Source organism: Scyliorhinus canicula, chromosome 17, assembly GCF_902713615.1.
Source record: "Scyliorhinus canicula chromosome 17, sScyCan1.1, whole genome shotgun sequence".
Lineage (NCBI taxonomy): Eukaryota > Metazoa > Chordata > Chondrichthyes > Carcharhiniformes > Scyliorhinidae > Scyliorhinus > Scyliorhinus canicula.
Window position 1 is genome coordinate 128380747 of NC_052162.1, and position 22203 is coordinate 128402949.

General features: G+C 54.8%; 1 protein-coding gene across 1 annotated transcript in view; it reads left to right on the forward strand.

The window, feature by feature from the left end:
* LOC119951619 overlaps nucleotides 1–22203 on the forward strand; it is a 220015-nt gene that overhangs the window by 161317 nt on the left and 36495 nt on the right. Inside the window, exons 18-22 of the mRNA XM_038774799.1 lie at nucleotides 1449–2455; nucleotides 5809–6058; nucleotides 8562–8651; nucleotides 11174–11398; nucleotides 16896–17066. Coding sequence (XP_038630727.1) covers nucleotides 1449–2455; nucleotides 5809–6058; nucleotides 8562–8651; nucleotides 11174–11398; nucleotides 16896–17066 — 1743 coding nt within the window. The remainder of the gene's footprint in view (nucleotides 1–1448; nucleotides 2456–5808; nucleotides 6059–8561; nucleotides 8652–11173; nucleotides 11399–16895; nucleotides 17067–22203) is intronic.

The following is a 22203-nucleotide window of genomic DNA, read 5'->3' on the forward strand; positions in this document are numbered from 1 at the left end:
TCAGTAACACAGGTGCTGGGGGGAGACAGGGTTACTGAGTGACAGTGTGAGGGAGCTGGATTAACATCAGTACAGATACAGTCAGTAACACAGGGTGCTGGGGGAGAGAGGGGTTACTGAGTGACAGTGTGAGGGAGCTGGATTAACATCAGTACAGATACAGTCAGTAACACAGGGTGCTGGGGGGAGAGGGGTTACTGAGTGACAGTGTGAGGGAGCTGGATTAACATCAGTACAGATACAGTCAGTAACACAGGGTGCTGGGGGGAGAGGGGTTACTGAGTGACAGTGTGAGGGAGCTGGATTAACATCAGTACAGATACAGTCAGTAACACAGGGTGCTGGGGGGAGAGGGGTTACTGAGTGACAGTGTGAGGGAGCTGGATTAACATCAGTACAGATACAGTCAGTAACACAGGGTGCTGGGGGGAGAGGGGTTACTGAGTGACAGTGTGAGGGAGCTGGATTAACATCAGTACAGATACAGTCAGTAACACAGGGTGCTGGGGGAGAGGGGTTACTGAGTGACAGTGTGAGGGAGCTGGATTAACATCAATACAGATACAGTCAGTAACACAGGGTGCTGGGGGAGAGGGGTTACTGAGTGACAGTGTGAGGGAGCTGGATTAACATCAGTACAGATACAGTCAGTAACACAGGGTGCTGGGGGGAGAGGGGTTACTGAGTGACAGTGTGAGGGAGCTGGATTAACATCAGTACAGATACAGTCAGTAACACAGGGTGCTGGGGGGAGAGGGGTTACTGAGTGACAGTGTGAGGGAGCTGGATTAACATCAGTACAGATACAGTCAGTAACACAGGGTGCTGGGGGGAGAGGGGTTACTGAGTGACAGTGTGAGGGAGCTGGATTAACATCAGTACAGATACAGTCAGTAACACAGGGTGCTGGGGGAGAGGGGTTACTGACTGACAGTGTGAGGGAGCTGGGTTAACATCAGTACAGATACAGTCAGTAACACAGGGTGCTGGGGAGAGAGGGGTTACTGAGTGACAGTGTGAGGGAGCTGGATTAACATCAGTACAGATACAGTCAGTAACACAGGGTGCTGGGGGGAGAGGGGTTACTGAGTGACAGTGTGAGGGAGCTGGATTAACATCAGTACAGATACAGTCAGTAACACAGGGTGCTGGGGGAGAGGGGTTACTGAGTGACAGTGTGAGGGAGCTGGATTAACATCAGTACAGATACAGTCAGTAACACAGGGTGCTGGGGGAGAGGGGTTACTGAGTGATTGCGTGAGGTTCTGTGGGGGCGGCGGGAGAGGGTTTTCTGACTCGATGTTAAAAATGTCAAGATGGGCAGTTAATGACTCCCCTTTCTAGCCGTATATTGTACGTGTATAGGGGTTTGCTCAAAGACAGGCTGTACAGCACCAACTGAAGAGTTTTGCTCAGCTGTGTTGTTCCCTTTTGTCCTGTCCATGCAGGCCTACAATTGGGCGTTGGGGTGTATCCGTATCCTAGCTGGTATCAGTATGGACCATTGCCTGTCTCTCCGATACTGCAGCACAGCCTTAGCCAGCTTGGAGCGCCTGGCTGAGAGACACCCCGAGATTCCCGAGTCCCGCTTCCAGGAGATGCGCGAGCTGGCCGAGGAGCTGGGGGACCGGCGATGCCTGGACCAGTGGGCCTCCTGCCGGGCCAAGTGCCAGGAGACCCAGGCGGAGGCCGGCCGCAAGCTGACGGCCGCCCTGAGGACCAGCGTGGAGGGGGAGCGGCGGCCAAGTCCCGGCTGGCTCAGCCGTAGGAAGGCTCCCGAGGGCGCGTCGGGGCAGTGGGCCGGGAGCAGCCGGACGCCGTGCCTGGAGCGGAGGGGGGCCTGGCCGCCCGACCCCGCCGCCATGACCCCCTCGCTCAGCATGACCTCACTGAGCAGCGATGGCGGCTGCAGGCTCTTGGACAGGAGCGAGTGGACCGGCGATGGGCTCTCGGCCCTCTCCCTGGCTTCATCCACGGAGGGCCGCGACGACGAATGGTGGACCGGGAGCCCCCTACGCAGCTCCGACCTCACCAGGACCTTCTCCCCCGTCTACGCTTCGACCCCGGATGTCCGCGGGCCTGACCTCCTCCTCGTCCGCCCCCGCTGCTCGCCGCAGGAGGGGCAGCGGGGGAGGGGAGACTTCCCATCCCCCGTTTACGACCCCCGCTGGGTGGCCAAGAAGCCCCTGGAGCACCAAGCGACCCCCCTCTGCAGCGGTTTCAGCCAAAGGTCGCTCAGTGAGCCAGGCAGTGGTGGAAGCGGCAGCAGCAGCAGCAGCAGCAACAACAGTGGAGGGGCCGGGGTCATCATCAGGGGTCTGGAGGTCAGCAGCACCGAGGTGGTGGACAGGACCTGCTCACCCAAGGAGCATGTAATGCTGGTGAGGGCGGGTACCGCCCTGCCCGACGCCCCCTGGGGTGGTTCACCCAGGACAGGACTGCAGACCAAGGGCAGGTAGGTGAACAAGCGTGACGGCAGCTAACACCCCTTCAACCTGAGCTATCCCCGAACCACCGCACTCATGACCTATTCACCCGTCCTCCAAACGCCCACCTACCCTCACCTACATCGGATGCCGGTCAAGCAACACTTCCATTATAAAATTCTCATCGTCTTTATCAAATCCTCCCGTGGACTCGCTACCTCCCACCCTCCTTTCCCCCAACCCTCCATATCTCAGTGACCTCTTCCATCCGAACGACCCTCCGAGATCTCTGCCCACCTCCAATCCCGGCGTCTCTGGCGCACCTCGCCCCAATTTCAGTCATTCTGCCATGTCGCGCCATGCCTTCGGCTAATGAGTCCAGCACTCGGGAATGCCCCCCCCCCCCCCCCCCCCCCCTACACACACAGCCCCCCCCCACCCCTCGGTTTCTCCCCTCCTTTTAGCCTGTCCTTAAGACCAATCAGCTGTCCTAATCCCTCTGCCCGTGGCCCGCTGTCAGCTCCCCTTTGTTTGAGAAACCTTGCGGGGAGGTGCGGGAAGGCCGTTTGCTGCATCAAAAGAATTTGTCGTTCATTGTCACGTCTCCACAGTAGCCCATCAGCCTCTGACCTGGGGCGGTATTCTCCCGTACCCGGCGAGAGTGGCGAGAACCACTCCGGCGTCGGGCCTCCCCAAAGGTGCAGAATTCTCCGCACCTTTAGGGGCTAGGCCCGCGCCGGAGTGGTTGGCGCCCCGCCAGCCGGTGCGAACTGCTGGCCGAAAAGCCTTCGCCAGCCGGCGTGAGCCCGCGCATGCGCCGGTGCGTCAGCGGCCGCTGACGTCACCCCGGCGCGTGCGCAGTGAAGGGCGTCTCTTCCGCCTCCGCCATAGTGGAGGCCGTGGCGGTGGCGGAAGAAAAAGAGTGCCCCCGATCGCGGGCCAGGCACTCCCCGGGTTCAGATCGCCCCGCGCCCCCCCACCCCAGGACCCCGGGCCCGCTCCGCCGCCTGCTCCCGCCGCCACCAGAGGTGGTTTAATCCACGCTGGCGGGAGAGGCCTGACAGCGGCGGGACTTCGGCCCATCGCGGGCCGGAGTATCGCCGCGGGGGACCTGCCGACCGGCGCGGCGTGATTCCCGACCCTGCCGATTCCCGGGTGGCGGAGTATTCCGGCCACAGCAGGGGGTCGGAGAATACCGCCCCTGGTCTCCACGAGTCCAGACAGGAAGTCCTCCTTTGACATCCCCCATGCACCCTCCCTCCTTTAACACTGTTCCCGTTTGGCATTGGTCGGGACATGAGGCCTTTGAGCCCGTAACGTGTTGCTTGAGTCTCTTCCCATGTGCCACATGGGTGCGCCCCCCCACCAACCCACCTACCCTTCCTCCTGCTTCTCTCTCCTGGACCCGGGTCCCCTGCTCAAGATCCAGCTTCGACCTGAAGCCGGAGCTCTGGTGTCGTGGAATTGCCGATGGTGCTAAACTGCTCCGCACGGGGCCACGCCGATCGTGCTTTTTCTTTCCCAAAAGCCGCCGTCCAAGCCAGACCCGCCTCGCTGCTCCTCTCCCGAGCCATTTTCCTGTGGCGGCAGCTTCAGGAGAGGATGGGGCACTTGAAAAGACGGATTGTCGCGGCCCCCGACCACTCTGCACCATTGGCACTCGTGCTTCCACAACGGCCGGAGCTTCGAATCGGATTGTAATCCCGGGCGGGGACTTGGAGCCCAGGAGAGCGAGGCGGCGAGAGGCCAGTCGGGAATTGGGAGGTCCAGCGAGAGGGCGGGTCGGGGAGGGTCTGCGGTCTGGGAGGAGGAGGACAACGCTGCGACCAAGGGGAGCAGGGAGCGGGGCATTTTGAAAGCAGGATCCGTGGCAAGCAGACAATACTGCAAACAGAGCATTACACGTTGCTTTCAGATTTTTAAACTCATTTTATTTTTAGAATGATTTCATTAACCAATGCAGGAATTGGGCCGTGTAAAATACGACGCCTGGAAGGCACAATGCTTTAATTTTTTTTTCCCGATTAGGAAGGTCCCACAGAGCCTGAATACAGTCACCTCTCCCCCTCAAAAGGGGAAAGCGGTTACGGAGATAGATTGGGGAAGCTGTTCTCCGCGTGAGGAGAAGACGTCGAGAGACGATGTTTTCAGAACCGCAAGGGGTCTGGACAGAGTAGACAGGGATAAACTGTTCCCCATTGGAACAGGGATGTGGGCGTCGTTGGCCAGGCCCAGCATTTATTGCCCATCCCTAATTGCCCCTTGAGGAGGTGGTGGGTGAGCCGCCATCTTGAACCGGCTGCAGTCCCTGTGCGGTGTGGGTAACACCCACAGTGCTGTCAGGGAGGGAGGGCCAGGATTGTGACCCAGCGACAGTGAAGGAACGGCCGATATATTTCCCAGTCAGGATGGTGAGTGTGGGGCTCGGAGGGGGGGAACTTGCAGGTGGTGGAGTTCCCCATGTGTCTGCTGCCCCCTTGTCCTTCTAGATGGTAGAGGTGGTGGGTTTGGAAGGTGCTGTGGAAGGAGCCTTGGTGAGTCGCTGCGGTGCATCTTGTAGATGGTACACACACTGCTGCCGCTGTGCGTCGGTGGTGGGGGGAGTGAATGTTTGTGGATGGGGTGCCGATCAAAGCGGGGCTGCTTTGTCCTGGATGGCGTCGAGCTGGTTGAGTACATACCAATTGGGAGCGGGCGTAGAGGCCACTCAGCTCCTCCAGCCTGCTCCGCCAGTCGGTAAGATCACAGTTGATCTGATTGTGATCTCAACTCCCACATCCCGCCGATCAGCCGATAATAACCCCTTGTTAATCAAAAATGTATCTAGTTCCAGCTGAAAAATATTCAAGGACTCTGTCTGCATCACCTTTTGAGAAAGAGAGTTCCAGAGACCCCCTTAGTTTTAAACAGTGACCCCTCCCCCCCACTCCACACCCCAGTTCGAGACTCTCCCACAAGTGGAAACGTCCTCTCCACTTGTTGTGAAACAGGAACAGGAGTAAGCCATTCAGCCCCTCGAGCCTGCTCTGCCATTTAATAAGACCATGGCTGATATGAACACACCAAGTCCACTTTCCTGCCTTCCCTCCGTAACCCTCAATTCCCTGGTGATCAGAAACCTGTCGACCTTGGCCTCAAAAGATGTTCAAGGACTCGGCCTTTACAGTCTCCCGGGGGTAAAGAGCTCCAAAGATTCGTCGGTCTCTGAGGGGAGAAATTCTTCCTCAAAATCCGCCTTAAACGAGCACCATCCTCCATTTCCATTTCTCACCGTATCCCATGACAACCCACCAGTGGCGGTGACGCGATGTCTCTCCCGGCTCACGGCACGTTTTTCTTTTCTCTCGTCCAACCCTGCCCCCTCCCCCCCCCCCCCTCTCAGCAAAGCCCGACGCACCTTGGCCGAGGCTCTGGCCGCAGAGCAGGAGTACATCGCCTCGCTGGCGTACGTGGTGGAGAACTACTTCCCGGAGTTGGACCGGCCGGACGTGCCGCAGGACCTCCGCGGCAAGCGGGGCCTCGTCTTCGGCAACCTGGAGAAGCTCCTGTCCTTCCACCGGCAGCGCCTCCTGCCGGAGCTACGAGGCTGCCTGGCTCACCCCCTCCACCTTGGCGAGTGCTTCCTCCGTCACGTGAGTACTCGCGTACCCCCCCCCCCCCCCCCGCGCCCCCCCCCCGCGCCCCCCCCCCCCCCAGTCCCTTCCTGACTCGCCTCTTCCCTTCCGTGCCAGGATCACCGGTGCGCGCGTTCACCCCGCGACACAACGGCGGGATTCTCCCTTTCACCGGCTGGTCAATGGGGTTTCCCACTGTGGGGCTGCCCCGTGTCATCGGGAAACCCCCGGGCTGCCGGGCAAAACGGAGCATCCCCACGGTGGAGAATTCAGCCCATTGTCTTTTGCAGGTGGCACGCCAATCCGAAGGGATCTGCCTTCCCTTGTAGAGACAAGAGGACACGGTCGCTTATGAACAGACGAGATAGGAGCAGGAAATAGGCCATTTGGCCCCTCGACCATGCTTTGTCATTCGATAGCATCATTGGCCGATCTGTTGGTGTTTCGAGTTCCACATTCCCCATCTATGTCCCCGACCCAATGACCTTTGATCCCATTGCCCGACAAGAATCCTGTAGAGGAGGTTCACCAGGATGTTGTGCCTGGTATGGAGGGTGCTAGCTGTGAAGAAAGGTTGAGTAGATTAGGATTGTTTTCGTTGGAAAGACGGAGGTTGAGGGGGGACCTGATTGAGGTCCACAAAATGCTGAGAGGTATGGACAGGGTGGATAGCAACAAGCTTTTCCCAAGAGTGGGGGTGTCAGTTACAAGGGGTCACGATTTCAAGGTGAGAGGGGGAAAGTTTAAGGGAGATGTGCGTGGAAAGTTTTTTACGCAGAGGGTGGTGGGTGCCTGGAACGCTTTGCGGGCGGAGGTGGTAGAGGCGGGCACGAGAGCGTCATTTAAGAGGCATCTAGACAGGTATATGAAGGGGTGGGAACAGAGAGAAGTGGACCTTGGAAAATAGGCGACAGGTTTAGATAAAGGATCTGGACCGGCGCAGGCTGGGAGGGCCGAAGGGCCTGTTCCTGTGCTGTAATTTTCTTTGTTCTTTATAAATATTCAGTGAGGCCCCCTTCCGATGACGATTACAGCACCCCCACACCAATACGGGTGAGCCATGCAAACAAATGGCCAAAGAAATCAGTAGGACCACAAGATCCCGCTGTTAGCCAATGCCGACCGCCTCTGCCGCCGGAAAACATGCAGCGGAGTGGAGGGAGGGAGGGGGGAGGGCTGCTGGTGGAGGGGCTGGAAAATCCCACCTACAACCTTTTAAACCGGGGGGGGGGGAGGGTGAGGGGGCTGTGTGGGATTTTAGCGCTGAGTGTAATTACAATCCTGTCGCCATTGATCCCAGGTCTGACCTACAAAAGGGCCAGGCCTCTGTTCGCTCAGAATAAATGTATTTATTGGCGTATGGATTCTGGGAATGTGGGCGATGTCGGTCTATGTCCACCACCCCTTCTCCCCCCCCCCCCCCCCCCCACTTTATTGCCCAGTTCTAGTTGCACTGAGATTCCAGGGGCAGTACAGACCCTCTTCTAACAGCTGCAATCGCCTGTGAGCCAGCCCCGTTTCCCGAGGTGGCTGGATTTAGGGTTTAGGAATTGCTCTCCGTCCTTCTTCAGGGAAGTGAGCTGGCCATCCCATATTCACCGCTCCCCCCCCCCCCCCCACCCCCACCGCCGACAAGTGTCAGCTACATGTGGCTCCGATTCACCATCTGCCACTGCCCCTCCACCCCCACTGTGACAGGACGATTCAGATAGGGGCTGGTTTAGCTCACTCAGCTAAATCGCTGGCTTTTAAAGCAGACCAAACAGGCCAGCAGCACGGTTCGATTCCCGTACCAGCCCCCCGGACAGGCGCCGGAATGTGGCGACTAGGGGCTTTTCACAGTAACTTCATTGAAGCCTACTCGTGACAATAAGTGATTTTCATTTCCGGGGCTGATTTAGCTCACTGGGCTAAATCGCTGGCTTTTAAAGCAGACCAAGCAGGCCAGCAGCACGGTTCGATTCCCGTATCAGCCTCCCCGGACAGGCGCCGTAATGTGGCGACTAGGGGCTTTTCACAGTAACTTCATTGAAGCCTACTCGTGACAATAAGCAATTTTCATTTCATTTTCATTTCATAACCCTGATGGTCATTCACAGAACCCCCAATCTCGGGGAAGGTGGGTGTTCAAACAGCAGCCTCGCCAGTGTGTCACCCATTCCCCCCCCCCCCCACCCCCCGACCCGCAACCCTCCCCTAAAAAACAAATTGTAACGGTCCAGTCCACTCCCTGCCCATTCACTCTCCCTCTTACAGGCTTTGTCATGGATCCTTGCAAGTGAAGCAAGATTCCCCGAGAACGAGGGACAGGGGTAGACCCTCCGGACCCTCGGGGATGCCTCGCCGTTCAATAACATTCTCGTTCCCACCTGCTCCCCCCCCCCCCCCCCCCCCCCCCCGCTTCGCCTCGTGCCTTCTCGGTAGTTTATCACGTTCGATTTTACTGTAACCCGATGTGACGTGATTCTTCTCCTCCCTCTCCCCCACCCCCCCTGCCCACATCCCCCAACCCATTCCACAGAAAGAACAGTTCTCCATGTACGCCTTCTACCTGAAGAACAAGCCAAAATCGGATGCGCTGCTCACCAGCCATGGCAACGCTTTTTTCGAGGTAATGGCGTTGGGTCGGATATCTTTGGGTCCCACCTCGGTCTCGGGTGACGATTGGACGGGAAGGGGCGGGCGTTGGCCATGAGGGGGGGGGGAGAGGGGTGGATGGGTGGAGGACGGTGGTGGCGTTGGATGTGGGAGGGGGGGGGGGGTGCAAAGTCTGAGTGAGCGGCAGTGGTTACCACCTCCCAGCTTTTTGGTCTGAGAAGGTGGCTACTCTATGGGACAGTATTGAGCATCATTAAAAAAAAAGATTCTTTCCTGGTGTTACAACATCCTGGACTAGTGCGCGGTCAATTCCAGCCCCACAGGCCCCGGAGTCACAACACAAGTGAATGGACCAATAATTCATCGAAAAATACCCAACGTCTTTGGCCCTTGGCGGCCCAATAATTACAGTCACCAGGTTGGCAAATGTAAACACAATTATTGTTAGTTTATAACAAGAACTGTAAAGAAGTATGCAACAAATACAACTGGTTAACTCTTAGTTCATTCCTAATTCCGCACTCGAACTCGCCCCCACCCTCCACACACCTCTAAGGGCAGCACGGTAGCACAGTGGTTAGCACAATTGCTTCACAGCTCCAGGGTCCCAGGTTCGATTCCCGGCTTGGGTCACTGTCTGTGCGGAGTCTGCACGTTCCTCCCTGTGCCTGCGTGGGTTTCCTCCGGGTGCTCCGGTTTCCTCCCACAGTGCAAAGATGTGCAGGTTAGGTGGATTGGCCATGCTAAATGCACGGGGGGAGTGGGCCTTGGTGGGGTACTCTTTCAGAGGCTCAGTGCAGACTAGATGGGCCGAATGGCCTCTTGCTGCACTGCAGGGATTCAATGAAAAGTGAGGCCAAAAGCAGATCCGCCATTGTTCTTATTGAGATGCAGAATTTGTAGGTTGGAGGGGGGGGGGGGGGGAATACAGGAGAGTAGTGGTACACCTGGTAATCGAGAGGCCCCAGACTAATTCTAGGGGGGGGAGGAAGACACGGGTTCAAATCCTACCAATGGCAGGCGGTGGAATTTAAATCCAGTTCATAAAATCTCGAATAGACGGTGCTAATCCCAGTAATGATGACCGTGAGAACCTTCATCGATTGTCATTTTAAAAAACACCCACCTGGTTTACTAATGTCTCCCTTTAGGGAAGGAGAAATCTGCTATCCTTACATGATCTGGCCTACATGTGGCTCCAGACCGCTCCCCCCCCCCCCCCCCCCCCCCCCCCGCCACCCACACACGCACACACACACACAGCAATGTGATTGACCCTCAACTGTCGCTCCCCAAAATGGCTGAACAAGATACTGGCCTGAATTTGTCGCCCATCGGTCGTCCGCACAAGGTGGGCCCGGAAGCGGGCGTGAAACCCGGACCGCCATTTCACATGGCTGCCCAGCGAACGTGCACTTTGGAAAAGGAGGAGCACTGTGCGGGAAGAGGGCGGGTGCTGTGAAAAAGGAGGGTGTGGGGGGGGGGTTCACGTTTCTAACGTGCTCCCTCGGGCGGCCGTTTGACAGCCGCCTGCAGAGCTGTCTGGGGGAGCTCCAGACCCATGGAAAATAACTAGCGATGGGAAAAACGGTGTACAGAGTGTCTGGGCGGCGCTTTCAAACACAACCCTCAGCCCCTCCACCCAGACAACCTTTCAAAAAAATTTTTTTTATTTCAGCCCCGGATAGTTCACCCCGCACCAGATTGAGATTGGAGCTAACGGGTAATATGCCTCCTGTCACAATCACCTCCCCCCTCCCGCGCCGACCGTGAAAGATGGTCCCCGCAAAATTCCGGAATTGGTTCCTTTGTCGCCCGTATTCCCTGCATGGTTGCTCTAAGGAGCGCTTCCGATTCTCCCGCCCGCCGTTGAAACATTGCGCGAGTGTGCGATGACGTGGGATCGTGCACCTGACGTCTTTGTCACAATACACACCAGCATATCATGGTGCAGACACACACTGATGGACACACACAGGGACCAATCAACATGCACAAACACCGCAGCCAATCACCAGTTAGAATACACACACTATAAGGCAGAGGGCACCACGGTTCCCGCTCATTCTGGGTGCTGCCTCTGAGTGTAACAAGAACTCATCCAGCCCAGCACAGACTCACAACACTTGCTGAGAGAATCAACTAGTTCGGACAAGGCTGAGGTCTCTAGTTCAAGTTAGCATCATTTAGACCCACAGTCACCGTGTGTTAGTTAGTTAGAAGTTAGTTAATAAAATTGAGTTGAACCTTCAACAGTGTTGGAAGTGCCTGTTCGTCTCTCAAGCCTACACTAGCCAACACCTCAGTCTTTTTGTGGAACACTTCCAGGGAGGGCCTGTATTTGCCCGAGCGACGTCCGTTCCACGGACAGGCCTTTCCAGGGACAGGCCTTGCCAGCGGCGGCCACGCCCTGTGAAGGAATAAAGGGGAAGCAACTTGCGTTCTGAAGAGAAAATACTCACTCTCCACGTGCGGCATCCACTGGCTTCTAACCCATTCCCTCTGCCCTTTTGTCTCTACTCCCGACCCCCTTAGAGAAGGCAGATTTTCCTGGGTGACAGGATGGACCTGGCATCCTACCTCCAGAAGCCCATCGTGAGGATGAGGAGCTACAGCCACCTGCTGCAGGAGCTGAGCGCCGAGTGCGAGGCCGACGCCACCCGGGAGCTGCTCGGCCTGCGGGCTGCCACGGAAATGGTCCAGTTCCAGCTTCGACAGGGCAACAACCTCCTGGCGATGGAGGCCATCCGAGGGTGTGACGTGAGTCTGGATTGACGGGAATTCAACAGCCTCAGTAGACACCAGTCAGTGTACAGATATCTCCCTGAGAGAGAGAGAGGACTGAGAGACACCAGTCAGTGTACAGATATCTCCCTGAGAGAGAGGGGACTGAGAGACACCAGTCAGTGTACAGATATCTCCCTGAGAGAGAGAGGGGACTGAGAGACACCAGTCAGTGTACAGATGTCTCCCTGAGAGAGAGAGAGGGGACTGAGAGACACCAGTCAGTGTACAGATATCTCCCTGAGGGAGAGGGGACTGAGAGACACCAGTCAGTGTACAGATATCTCCCTGAGAGAGAGGGGACTGAGAGACACCAGTCAGTGTACAGATATCTCCCTGAGAGAGAGGGGACTGAGAGACACCAGTCAGTGTACAGATATCTCCCTGAGAGAAGGGGGGACTGAGAGACACCAGTCAGTGTACAGATATCTCCCTGAGAGAGAGGGGACTGAGAGACACCAGTCAGTGTACAGATATCTCCCTGAGAGAGAGAGGGGACTGAGAGACACCAGTCAGTGTACAGATATCTCCCTGAGAGAGGGGGACTGAGAGACACCAGTCAGTGTACAGATATCTCCCTGAGAGAGGGGGGACTGAGAGACACCAGTCAGTGTACAGATATCTCCCTGAGGGAGAGGGGACTGAGAGACACCAGTCAGTGTACAGATATCTCCCTGAGAGAGAGGGGACTGAGAGACACCAGTTAGTGTACAGATATCTCCCTGAGAGAGAGGACTGAGAGACACCAGTCAGTGTACAGATATCTCCCTGAGAGAGAGGGGACTGAGAGACACCAGTCAGTGTACAGATATCTCCCTGAGAGAGAGAGGACTGAGAGACACCAGTCAGTGTACAGATATCTCCCTGAGAGAGAGGGGACTGAGAGACACCAGTCAGTGTACAGATATCTCCCTGAAAGGGAGGGGACTAAGAGACATCAGTCAGTGTACAGATATCTCCCTGAGAGAGAGAGGGGACTGAGAGACACCAGTCAGTGTACAGATATCTCCCTGAGAGAGAGGGGACTGAGAGACACCAGTCAGTGTACAGATGTCTCCCTGAGAGAGAGGGGACTGAGAGACACCAGTCAGTGTACAGATATCTCCCTGAGAGAGAGGGGACTGAGAGACACCAGTCAGTGTACAAATATCTCCCTGAGAGAGAGGGGGGACTGAGAGACACCAGTCACTGTACAGATATCTCCCTGAGAGAGAGGGGGGACTGAGAGACACCAGTCAGTGTACAGATATCTCCCTGAGAGAGAGGGGGGACTGAGAGACACCAGTCAGTGTACAGATATCTCCCTGAGAGAGCGGGGACTGAGAGACACCAGTCAGTGTACAGATATCTCCCTGAGAGAGAGGGGGCTGAGAGACACCAGTCAGTGTACAGATATCTCCCTGAGAGAGAGGACTGAGAGACACCAGTCAGTGTACAGATATCTCCCTGAGAGAGAGGGGACTGAGAGACACCAGTCAGTGTACAGATATCTCCCTGAGAGAGAGAGGGGACTGAGAGACACCAGTCAGTGTACAGATATCTCCCTGAGAGAGAGGGGACTGAGAGACACCAGTCAGTGTACAGATATCTCCCTGAGAGAGAGGGGGACTGAGAGACACCAGTCAGTGTACAGATATCTCCCTGAGAGAGAGGGGACTGAGAGACACCAGTCAGTGTACAGATATCTCCCTGAGAGAGAGAGGGGACTGAGAGACACCAGTCAGTGTACAGATATCTCCCTGAGAGAGAGAGGGGGGACTGAGAGACACCAGTCAGTGTACAGATATCTCCCTGAGAGAGAGGGGACTGAGAGACACCAGTCAGTGTAGAGATATATCCCTGAGAGAGAGAGGGGACTGAGAGACACCAGTCAGTGTACAGATATCTCCCTGAGAGAGAGGGGACTGAGAGACACCAGTCAGTGTACAGATATCTCCCTGAGAGAGAGGGGACTGAGAGATACCAGTCAGTGTACAGATATCTCCCTGAGAGAGGGGACTGAGAGACACCAGTCAGTGTACAGATATCTCCCTGTGAGAGAGGGGACTGAGAGACACCAGTCAGTGTACAGATATCTCCCTGAGAGAGAGAGGGGACTGAGAGACACCAGTCAGTGTACAGATATCTCCCTGAGAGAGAGGGGACTGAGAGACACCAGTCAGTGTACAGATATCTCCCTGAGAGAGAGAGGGGACTGAGAGACACCAGTCAGTGTACAGATATCTCCCTGAGAGAGAGGGGACTGAGAGACACCAGTCAGTGTACAGATATCTCCCTGAGAGAGCGGGGACTGAGAGACACCAGTCAGTGTATAGATATCTCCCTGAGAGAGAGGGGACTGAGAGACACCAGTCAGTGTACAGATATCTCCCTGAGAGAGAGGGGACTGAGAGACACCAGTCAGTGTACAGATATCTCCCTGAGAGAGAGGGGACTGAGAGACACCAGTCAGTGTACAGATATCTCCCTGAGAGAGAGGGGACTGAGAGACACCAGTCAGTGTACAGATATCTCCCTGAGAGAGAGAGGGGACTGAGAGACACCAGTCAGGGTACAAATATCTCCCTGAGAGAGAGGGGACTGAGATACACCAGTCAGTGTACAGATATCTCACTGAGAGAGAGGGGACGGAGAGACACCAGTCAGTGTACAGATATCTCCCTGAGGGAGAGGGGACTGAGAGACACCAGTCTGTGTACAGATATCTCCCTGAGGGAGAAGGGACTGAGAGACACCAGTCAGTGTACAGATATCTCCCTGAGAGAGAGGGGACTGAGAGACACCAGTCAGTGTACAGATATCTCCCTGAGAGAGAGGGGACTGAGAGACACCAGTCAGTGTACAGATATCTCCATGAGAGAGGGGACTGAGAGACACCAGTCAGTGTACAGATATCTCCCTGAGAGAGAGGGGAGACTGAGAGACACCAGTCAGTGTACAGATACCTCCCTGAGAGAGAGAGGGGACTGAGAGACACCAGTCAGTGTACAGATATCTCCCTGAGAGAGAGAGAGGGGACTGAGAGACACCAGTCAGTGTACATATATCTCCCTGAGGGAGAGGGGGGATTGAGAGACACCAGTCAGTGTACAGATATCTCCCTGCGAGAGAGGGGGCTGAGAGACACCAGTCAGTGTACAGATATCTCCTTGAGAGAGAGGAGACTGAGAGACACCAGTCAGTGTACAGATATCTCCCTGAGAGAGAGGGGACTGTGAGACACCAGTCAGTGTACAGATATCTCCCTGAGAGAGAGAGGGGGGACTGAGAGACACCAGTCAGTGTACAGATATCTCCCTGAGAGAGAGAGGACTGAGAGACACTAGTCAGCGTACAGATATCTCCCTGAGAGAGGGGTCTGAGAGACACCAGTCAGTGTACAGATATCTCCCTGAGAGAGAGGGGACTGAGAGACACCAGTCAGTGTACAGATATCTTCCTGAGAGAGAGAGGGGACTGAGAGACACCAGTCAGTGTACAGATATCTCCCTGAGAGAGAGAGGACTGAGAGACACCAGTCAGTGTACAGATATCTCCCTGAGAGAGAGAGGACTGAGAGACACCAGTCAGTGTACAGATATCTCCCTGAGAGAGAGGGAACTGAGAGACACCAGTCAGTGTACAGATATCTCCCTGAGGGAGAGGGGACTGAGAGACACCAGTCAGTGTACAGATAGCTCCCTGAGAGAGAGGGGACTGAGAGACACCAGTCAGTGTACAGATATCCCCCTGAGAGAGAGAGGGGACTGAGAGACACCAGTCAGTGCACAGATATCTCCCTGAGAGAGAGGGGACTGAGAGACACCAGTCAGTGTACAGATATCTCCCTGAGAGAGAGGGGACTGAGAGACACCAGTCAGTGTACAGATATCTCCCTGAGGGAGAGGGGACTGAGAGACACCAGTCAGTGTACAGATATCTCCCTGAGAGAGAGGGGACTGAGAGACACCAGTCAGTGTACAGATATCTCCCTGAGAGAGAGGGGACTGAGAGACACCAGTCAGTGTACAGATATCTCCCTGAGAGAGAGAGGGGACTGAGAGACACCAGTCAGTGTACAGATATCTCCCTGAGAGAGAGGGCACTGAGAGACACCAGTCAGGGTACAGATATCTCCCTGAGAGAGAGAGGGGACTGAGAGACACCAGTCATTGTACAGATATCTCCCTGAGAGAGAGGGCACTGAGAGACACCAGTCAGTGTACAGATATCTCCCTGAGAGAGAGGGCACTGAGAGACACCAGTCAGTGTACAGATATCTCCCTGAGAGAGAGGGGACTGAGAGACACCAGTCAGTGTACAGATATCTCCCTGAGAGAGAGAGGGGACTGAGGGACACCAGTCAGTGTACAGATATCTCCCTGAGGGAGAGGGGACTGAGAGACACCAGTCAGTGTACAGATATCTCCCTGAGAGAGAGGGGACTGAGAGACACCAGTCAGTGTACAGATATCTCCCTGAGAGAGAGGGGACTGAGAGACACCAGTCAGTGTACAGATATCTCCCTGAGAGAGAGGGGACTGAGAGACACCAGTCAGTGTACAGATATCTCCATGAGAGAGAGGGGACTGAGAGACACCAGTCAGTGTACAGATATCTCCCTGAGAGAGAGGGGAGACTGAGAGACACCAGTCAGTGTACAGATATCTCCCTGAGAGAGAGGGGACTGAGAGACACCAGTCAGTGTACAGATATCTCCCTGAGAGAGAGAGAGGGGACTGAGAGACACCAGTCAGTGTACAGATATCTCCCTGAGAGAGTGGGGACTGAGAGACACCAGTCAGTGTACAGATATCTCCCTGAGAGAGAGGGGACTGAGAGACACCAGTCAGTGTACAGATATCTCCCTGAGAGAGAGGGGACTGAGAGACACCAGTCAGTGTACAGATATCTCCCTGAGAGAGAGAGGGGACTGAGAGACACCAGTCAGTGTACAGATATCTCCCTGAGGGAGAGGGGACTGAGAGACACCAGTCAGTGTACAGATATCTCCTTGAGAGAGAGGAGACTGAGAGACACCAGTCAGTGTACAGATATCTCCCTGAGAGAGAGGGGACTGAGAGACACCAGTCAGTGTACAGATATCCCCCTGAGAGAGAGAGAGGGGACTGAGAGACACCAGTCAGTGTACAGATATCTCCCTGAGAGAGAGAGGGGACTGAGAGACACCAGTCAGTGTACAGATATCTCCCTGAGAGAGAGGGGGGACTGAGAGACACCAGTCAGTGTACAGATATCTCCCTGAGAGAGAGGGGGGACTGAGAGACACCAGTCAGTGTACAGATATCTCCCTGAGAGAGAGGGGGGACTGAGACACACCAGTCAGTGTACAGATATCTCCCTGAGAGAGAGAGGGACTGAGAGACACCAGTCAGTGTACAGATATCTCCCTGAGAGAGAGGGGACTGAGAGACACCAGTCAGTGTACAGAGATGTGGATTACGTGAGTAAAACTGCTCTCACTGTTCTGCAGGTCAACCTGATGGAGCAAGGCCCACTCCTGCGCCATGACAGCTTCGCTGTGTGCTGCGGGCGCCGGAAGTCGATGCGCCACGTCTTCCTCTTCGAGCAGCTCATAGTGTTCAGCAAGTTGAAGAGGATGGAGGGGGCCTCCGTGACCTACATCTACAAGGCGTCCCTCAAGGTGGGTCGGAAGGCGCTCTCTTTCACCTGCATCTGGATTTTTCCCCCCACCCCCATCCCATTGCTGAACAGAAGATGGTTCGGGTGGAGGGAGGTGTGAGAGTGACCGCGTTCGAATGTCTTCTCATGATGGGATGAGGGCAACAAATGGCGGGGCGACGCCAGCGATGCCCGCATGCCGTGAGAGAATATATTTTGGAAAATAACGAGGGTCAATCCACAATCCCGCTGGCCTCTGGGTCAGGCTGTTGAAACTCCAAAGATGTACGGGCTAGGTGGGGTTACAGAGACAGGACGGGAGGAGTGGCCCAAGGCAGGCTGCTGTCTCTGAGGGCCGGTGCAGACTCAATGGGCCGAATGGCCTCCTTCTGCACTGTAGCGATTCTGTGCTATGTCCTTGTCGGGACGGGGGAATTCAGCAACGGCAATGCCAAGGGAAAATGGTTTGCATCCTCTCTTTTCGGGAAACGGCCATCGTGTGACGTGAACGTTGCTTGGCACTTTGTTCGGCCCAAGCCTGGATATTGTCCCGGCCTTGCTGCATTTGTCTTGAGCAGTCACGAATGGCGTTGGACACCGTGCATTCATCAGCGAATATCCCCGCTTTCGACCTTAACGATGGAGGAAAGCTCGCTGAGGAAGGCGGGTTGAGCCGAGATCGCTGTTGGTTATGGAGTGTGCAAAGGAAGAATCGTGCAGCAATCGATGATCATTGTCACGGTCCATGGCCACCATTAGTGACACAAGCTTTATAATTCCAGATTAACCTCCACCAGCTGCCCGTTGGTGGGATTCGAACCCATGCCCCCAAAGTTCATTAGCCTGGGGCCTCTGGATTGTTGATCCAGTGTCATTACCCTCTGGACAGGGAGGAACTGGTGGAGGAATCGAGAGGGGCACAGATTCAAGACGATTTTCTTTTATGGGGTGTGGGCGTCACCGGTAGGGGCCCCCGCATCTATCGGCCATCCCTAATTTCCCCCTCACAACTGAGTGTGGGCTTGCTCAGCCATTTCGGGGGGGGGGGGGGGGGGGGGGGGGCGTGGTTAAGATTCAACCTGTGTGTGTGTGTGTGTGTGTGCGGGGAAGCCTGGAGTCACATGTAGGCCACACCGGGTGAGGACGGCAGAATTCTCCTTCTCCTAAAGGGGAAGATTAGTGAACCAGATTGGGGGGTTTAACGACAATGGCTTTCACGGTCATCATTAGACTTTTAATTCTAGATTTTTATTGAGTTTGGATTTCACCATCTGGTCGTCCAGCTCTTTCCTGGGGCGGAGAAACTACGACATCTTCTTCGCAGCCTTCACCACGTCATCGATGAAGATGAACATCTTGCCAAGGTCAACCCCACACCCCCACTACTGGCCTTCAAACAACCACGCAATGTCAAACAAACCATTGTTTGCAGCAAACTACCCAGCCTTCAGAACAGCGACCACGACACCACACAACCCTGCCAGGGCAATCTCTGCAAGCTGTGCCAGATCATCGACATGGGTACCACCATTACACGTGAGAACACCACCCACCAGGTACGCGGTACATACTCTTGCGACTCAGCCAACGTTGTCTACCTCATACTCTGCAGGAAAGGACGTCCCGAAGCGTGGTACATTGGCGAGACTATGGAGACGCTGCGACAACGGATGAACGGACATCGCGCGAAAATCACCAGGCAGGAATGTTCCCTTCCAGTTGGGGAACACTTCAGCAGTCAAGGGCATTCAGCCTCTGATCTCCGGGTAAGTGTTCTCCAAGGCGGCCTTCAGGACGCGCGACAATGCAGAATCGCTGAGCAGAAACCCACGACCTTGGATTCATGTCGCATTACATTCATCCCCCACCATCTGGCCTGGGCTTGCGAAATCCTACCAACTGTCCTGGCTTGAGACAATTCACACCTCTTTAACCTGGGATTACCCCTATTTTTGGATCTGTAGACTGAATTACCTGCAAATGCTCGCATTCTGAGCATTGTCTGGCATCTTTGAATTTGTCTATATATATGATATATTACTCTTCATTCACCTGAGGAAGGAGCAGTGCTCCGAAAGCTGGTGTTTGTTTCAAACCTGTTGGACTTTAACCTGGTGTAAGACTTCTTACTGTGCTCACCCCCAGTCCAACGCCGGCATCTCCACATCATGACCATCTGGCGTGATGGGATTTGAATCCGGGTCCCCGGAACATTACCCTGGGTCTCTGGATTACTAGCCCAGCGACTATAGAATCACAGAACCCCTGTTGTGCGGAAGGAGGCCATTCGGCCCCTTGAGTCTATGCCAAACCTCCAAACCTAGCACCCTACCTCGGCCCAATCGCTCACCCAAACCCCGTAACCCCTCAACCTGACCTGCACATCTTTTGGACTGTGGGAGGAAGCCGGAGCACCCGGAGGAAACCCGCGCAGACACGGGGAGAGCGTGCGGACTCCGCACAGTCACCCGAGGCCGGGATTGAACCCGGGCGGGGATGCAAGTTGAGTTGAGGCATTCACGAAGGAATCAGATTGTTATCTGAATGGGGAGAACTTGCCGGGTTAAGGGGAGGAGGAAGTTGTGGGGGTTGGGGGGGGGGGGGGGGGTGGATTGGAGTATGCCACGAGGGAGTCGGTACACAATCGGAGTACAGACAGGAGAGGCCACGTCTGTGATTATGGGTGAATCCTTGGAAATGAATCAATTGGAGGTTTCTGAGGAAGGAGTGGGTGAAGGGGAGACTAATTGATTCGTTCATTCACAGAGCCAACGCGTGCATGATGGGCCGAATGGCCTTCTGCGGCGCTCGGTCCGAATGGGAATTTAAGTTGGGTTCGACCCCCAACCATTTACTGGGAAGAATTTTTCGTCCTGGCCGGTTAGTGTCACCAAGACTGCCTGAGGACTGTGGTGGGAGACGGGTCAACTGCAGCAAACTAGCAGCACCCGCCAAAGAGTAGTTTAGCATATGGCATTCACGGTGCTGTTCTGACAAACCAAGTTTATATTCTCTGCTACATCACTTTGAAAGTTCACTTAGTCTTTCGGAGACTTTAGTTTCCGGCAACAAATACTTCCCAGTCAGACGGAGAGACTCCCTCTTTAAAAGGGGTCCCTGACGCAGAGACTCCCTCTTTAAAAGGGGTCCCTGACGCAGAGACTCCCTCTTTAAAAGGGGTCCCTGACGCAGAGACTCCCTCTTTAAAAGGGGTCCCTGACGGAGAGACTCCCTCTTTAAAAGGGGTCCCTGACGGAGAGACTCCCTCTTTAAAAGGGGTCCCTGACGCAGATACTCCCTCTTTAAAAGGGGTCCCTGACGGAGAGACTCCCTCTTTAAAAGGGGTCCCTGACGGAGAGACTCCCTCTTTAAAAGGGGTCCCTGACGGAGAGACTCCCTCTTTAAAAGGGGTCCCTGACTGAGAGGCTCCCTCTTTAAAAGGGGTCCCTGACGGAGAGACTCCCTCTTTAAAAGGGGTCCCTGACGGAGAGACTCCCTCTTTAAAAGGGGTCCCTGACGGAGAGACTCCCTCTTTAAAAGGGGTCCCTGAGGGAGAGACTCCCTCATTAAAAGGGGTCCCTGACGCAGAGACTCCCTCTTTAAAAGGGGTCCCTGACGGAGAGAGAGAGAGAGTGAGAGAGAAAGAGTTCCTCTTTAAAAGGGGTCCCTGACGGAGAGATTCTTTAAAAGAAGCTTTGCTGGGGTGACATGCTGTTCAGAATCCTGATTTGAATCTGCACATTCCTTGATGATGGGTTGAAGGAAAAAGTCCGCGATCTGAACATAAGCACAGACGCACAGGAAATCCCCCCTGCTTACTTAGGCCCTGTCCCAAAACTAGTACACCCACACCCTCATCAAAGGTTCAAAGCAATAGAAACAGGACGATGCAGAAAATCAGCAACGAGATTCAAAGCGAGAATGGGCTCAGGCCCAAGGAATGCTTCAGATTGTTAACCCTGTACCCTCAGGCCATCTGCCCTGATGTTAATCCAGCTCCCTCACACTGTCTGACAGCATCTGTGGAGAGAGAAAGGAAAATAGGAACATGGTAAATCAGGAGCAGAAGTAGGCCATTCAGCCCTTCGAGCCTGCTCCGCCATTCAATCAGATCATGGCCGATCTCTTCCTGGTCTCAAATCCACCTCCCTAAAGTTCCCCATATCCTTCAAACTTTTTATCAGAAATATATATATCGCCTTCTTGAAACCATTTAATCCAGATTCCACCGCACTATGGGGCAGCGGGTTCCACAAACTCACCATCCTCTGCGAGAAGTAGTTCCTCCTCATCCCAGTTGGAAATCTACCACCTCTCAACCTGCATCTGTGACCTCTCGTTCTAGATTGCCCCACAAGGGGGATCATTTGGTCTACGTTTACTTTATCAATCCCTTTTAGTCATTTATATACCACGATCAGATCCCCGCTCACTCTTCTGAACTCCAGCGTGTATAAACCCAAACTGTTTAATCTCTCCTCATACGTCAACCCTTTCCTCCCCGGAATCAATCTGGTGAACCTTGTCTGAACTGCCTCCAATGCCACCACATACTTCCTCAAATAAGGATGACACTTTGTCAAAGATGTTAATCCAGCTCCCTCACACTGTCACTCAGTAACCTCTCTCCCCCCAGCACCCTGTGTTACTGACTGTATCTGTACTGATGTTAATCCAGCTCCCTCACACTGTCACTCAGTAACCCCTCTCCCCCCAGCACCCTGTGTTACTGACTGTATCTGTACTGATGTTAATCCAGCTCCCTCACACTGTCACTCAGTAACCCCTCTCCCCCAGCACCCTGTGTTACTGACTGTATCTGTACGGATGTTAATCCAGCTCCCCCACACTGTCACTCAGTAACCCCTCTCTCTCCCAGCACCCTGTATTACTGACTGTATCTGTACTGATGTTAATCCAGCTCCCTCACACTGTCACTCAGTAACCCCTCTCTCCCAGCACCCTGTGTTAGTGACTGTATCTGTACTGATGTTAATCCAGCTCCCTCACACTGTCACTCAGTAACCCCTCTCCCCCAGCACCCTGTGTTACTGACTGTATCTGTACTGATGTTAATCCAGCTCCCTCACACTGTCACTCAGTAACCCCTCTCCCCCCAGCACCCTGTGTTACTGACTGTATCTGTACGGATGTTAATC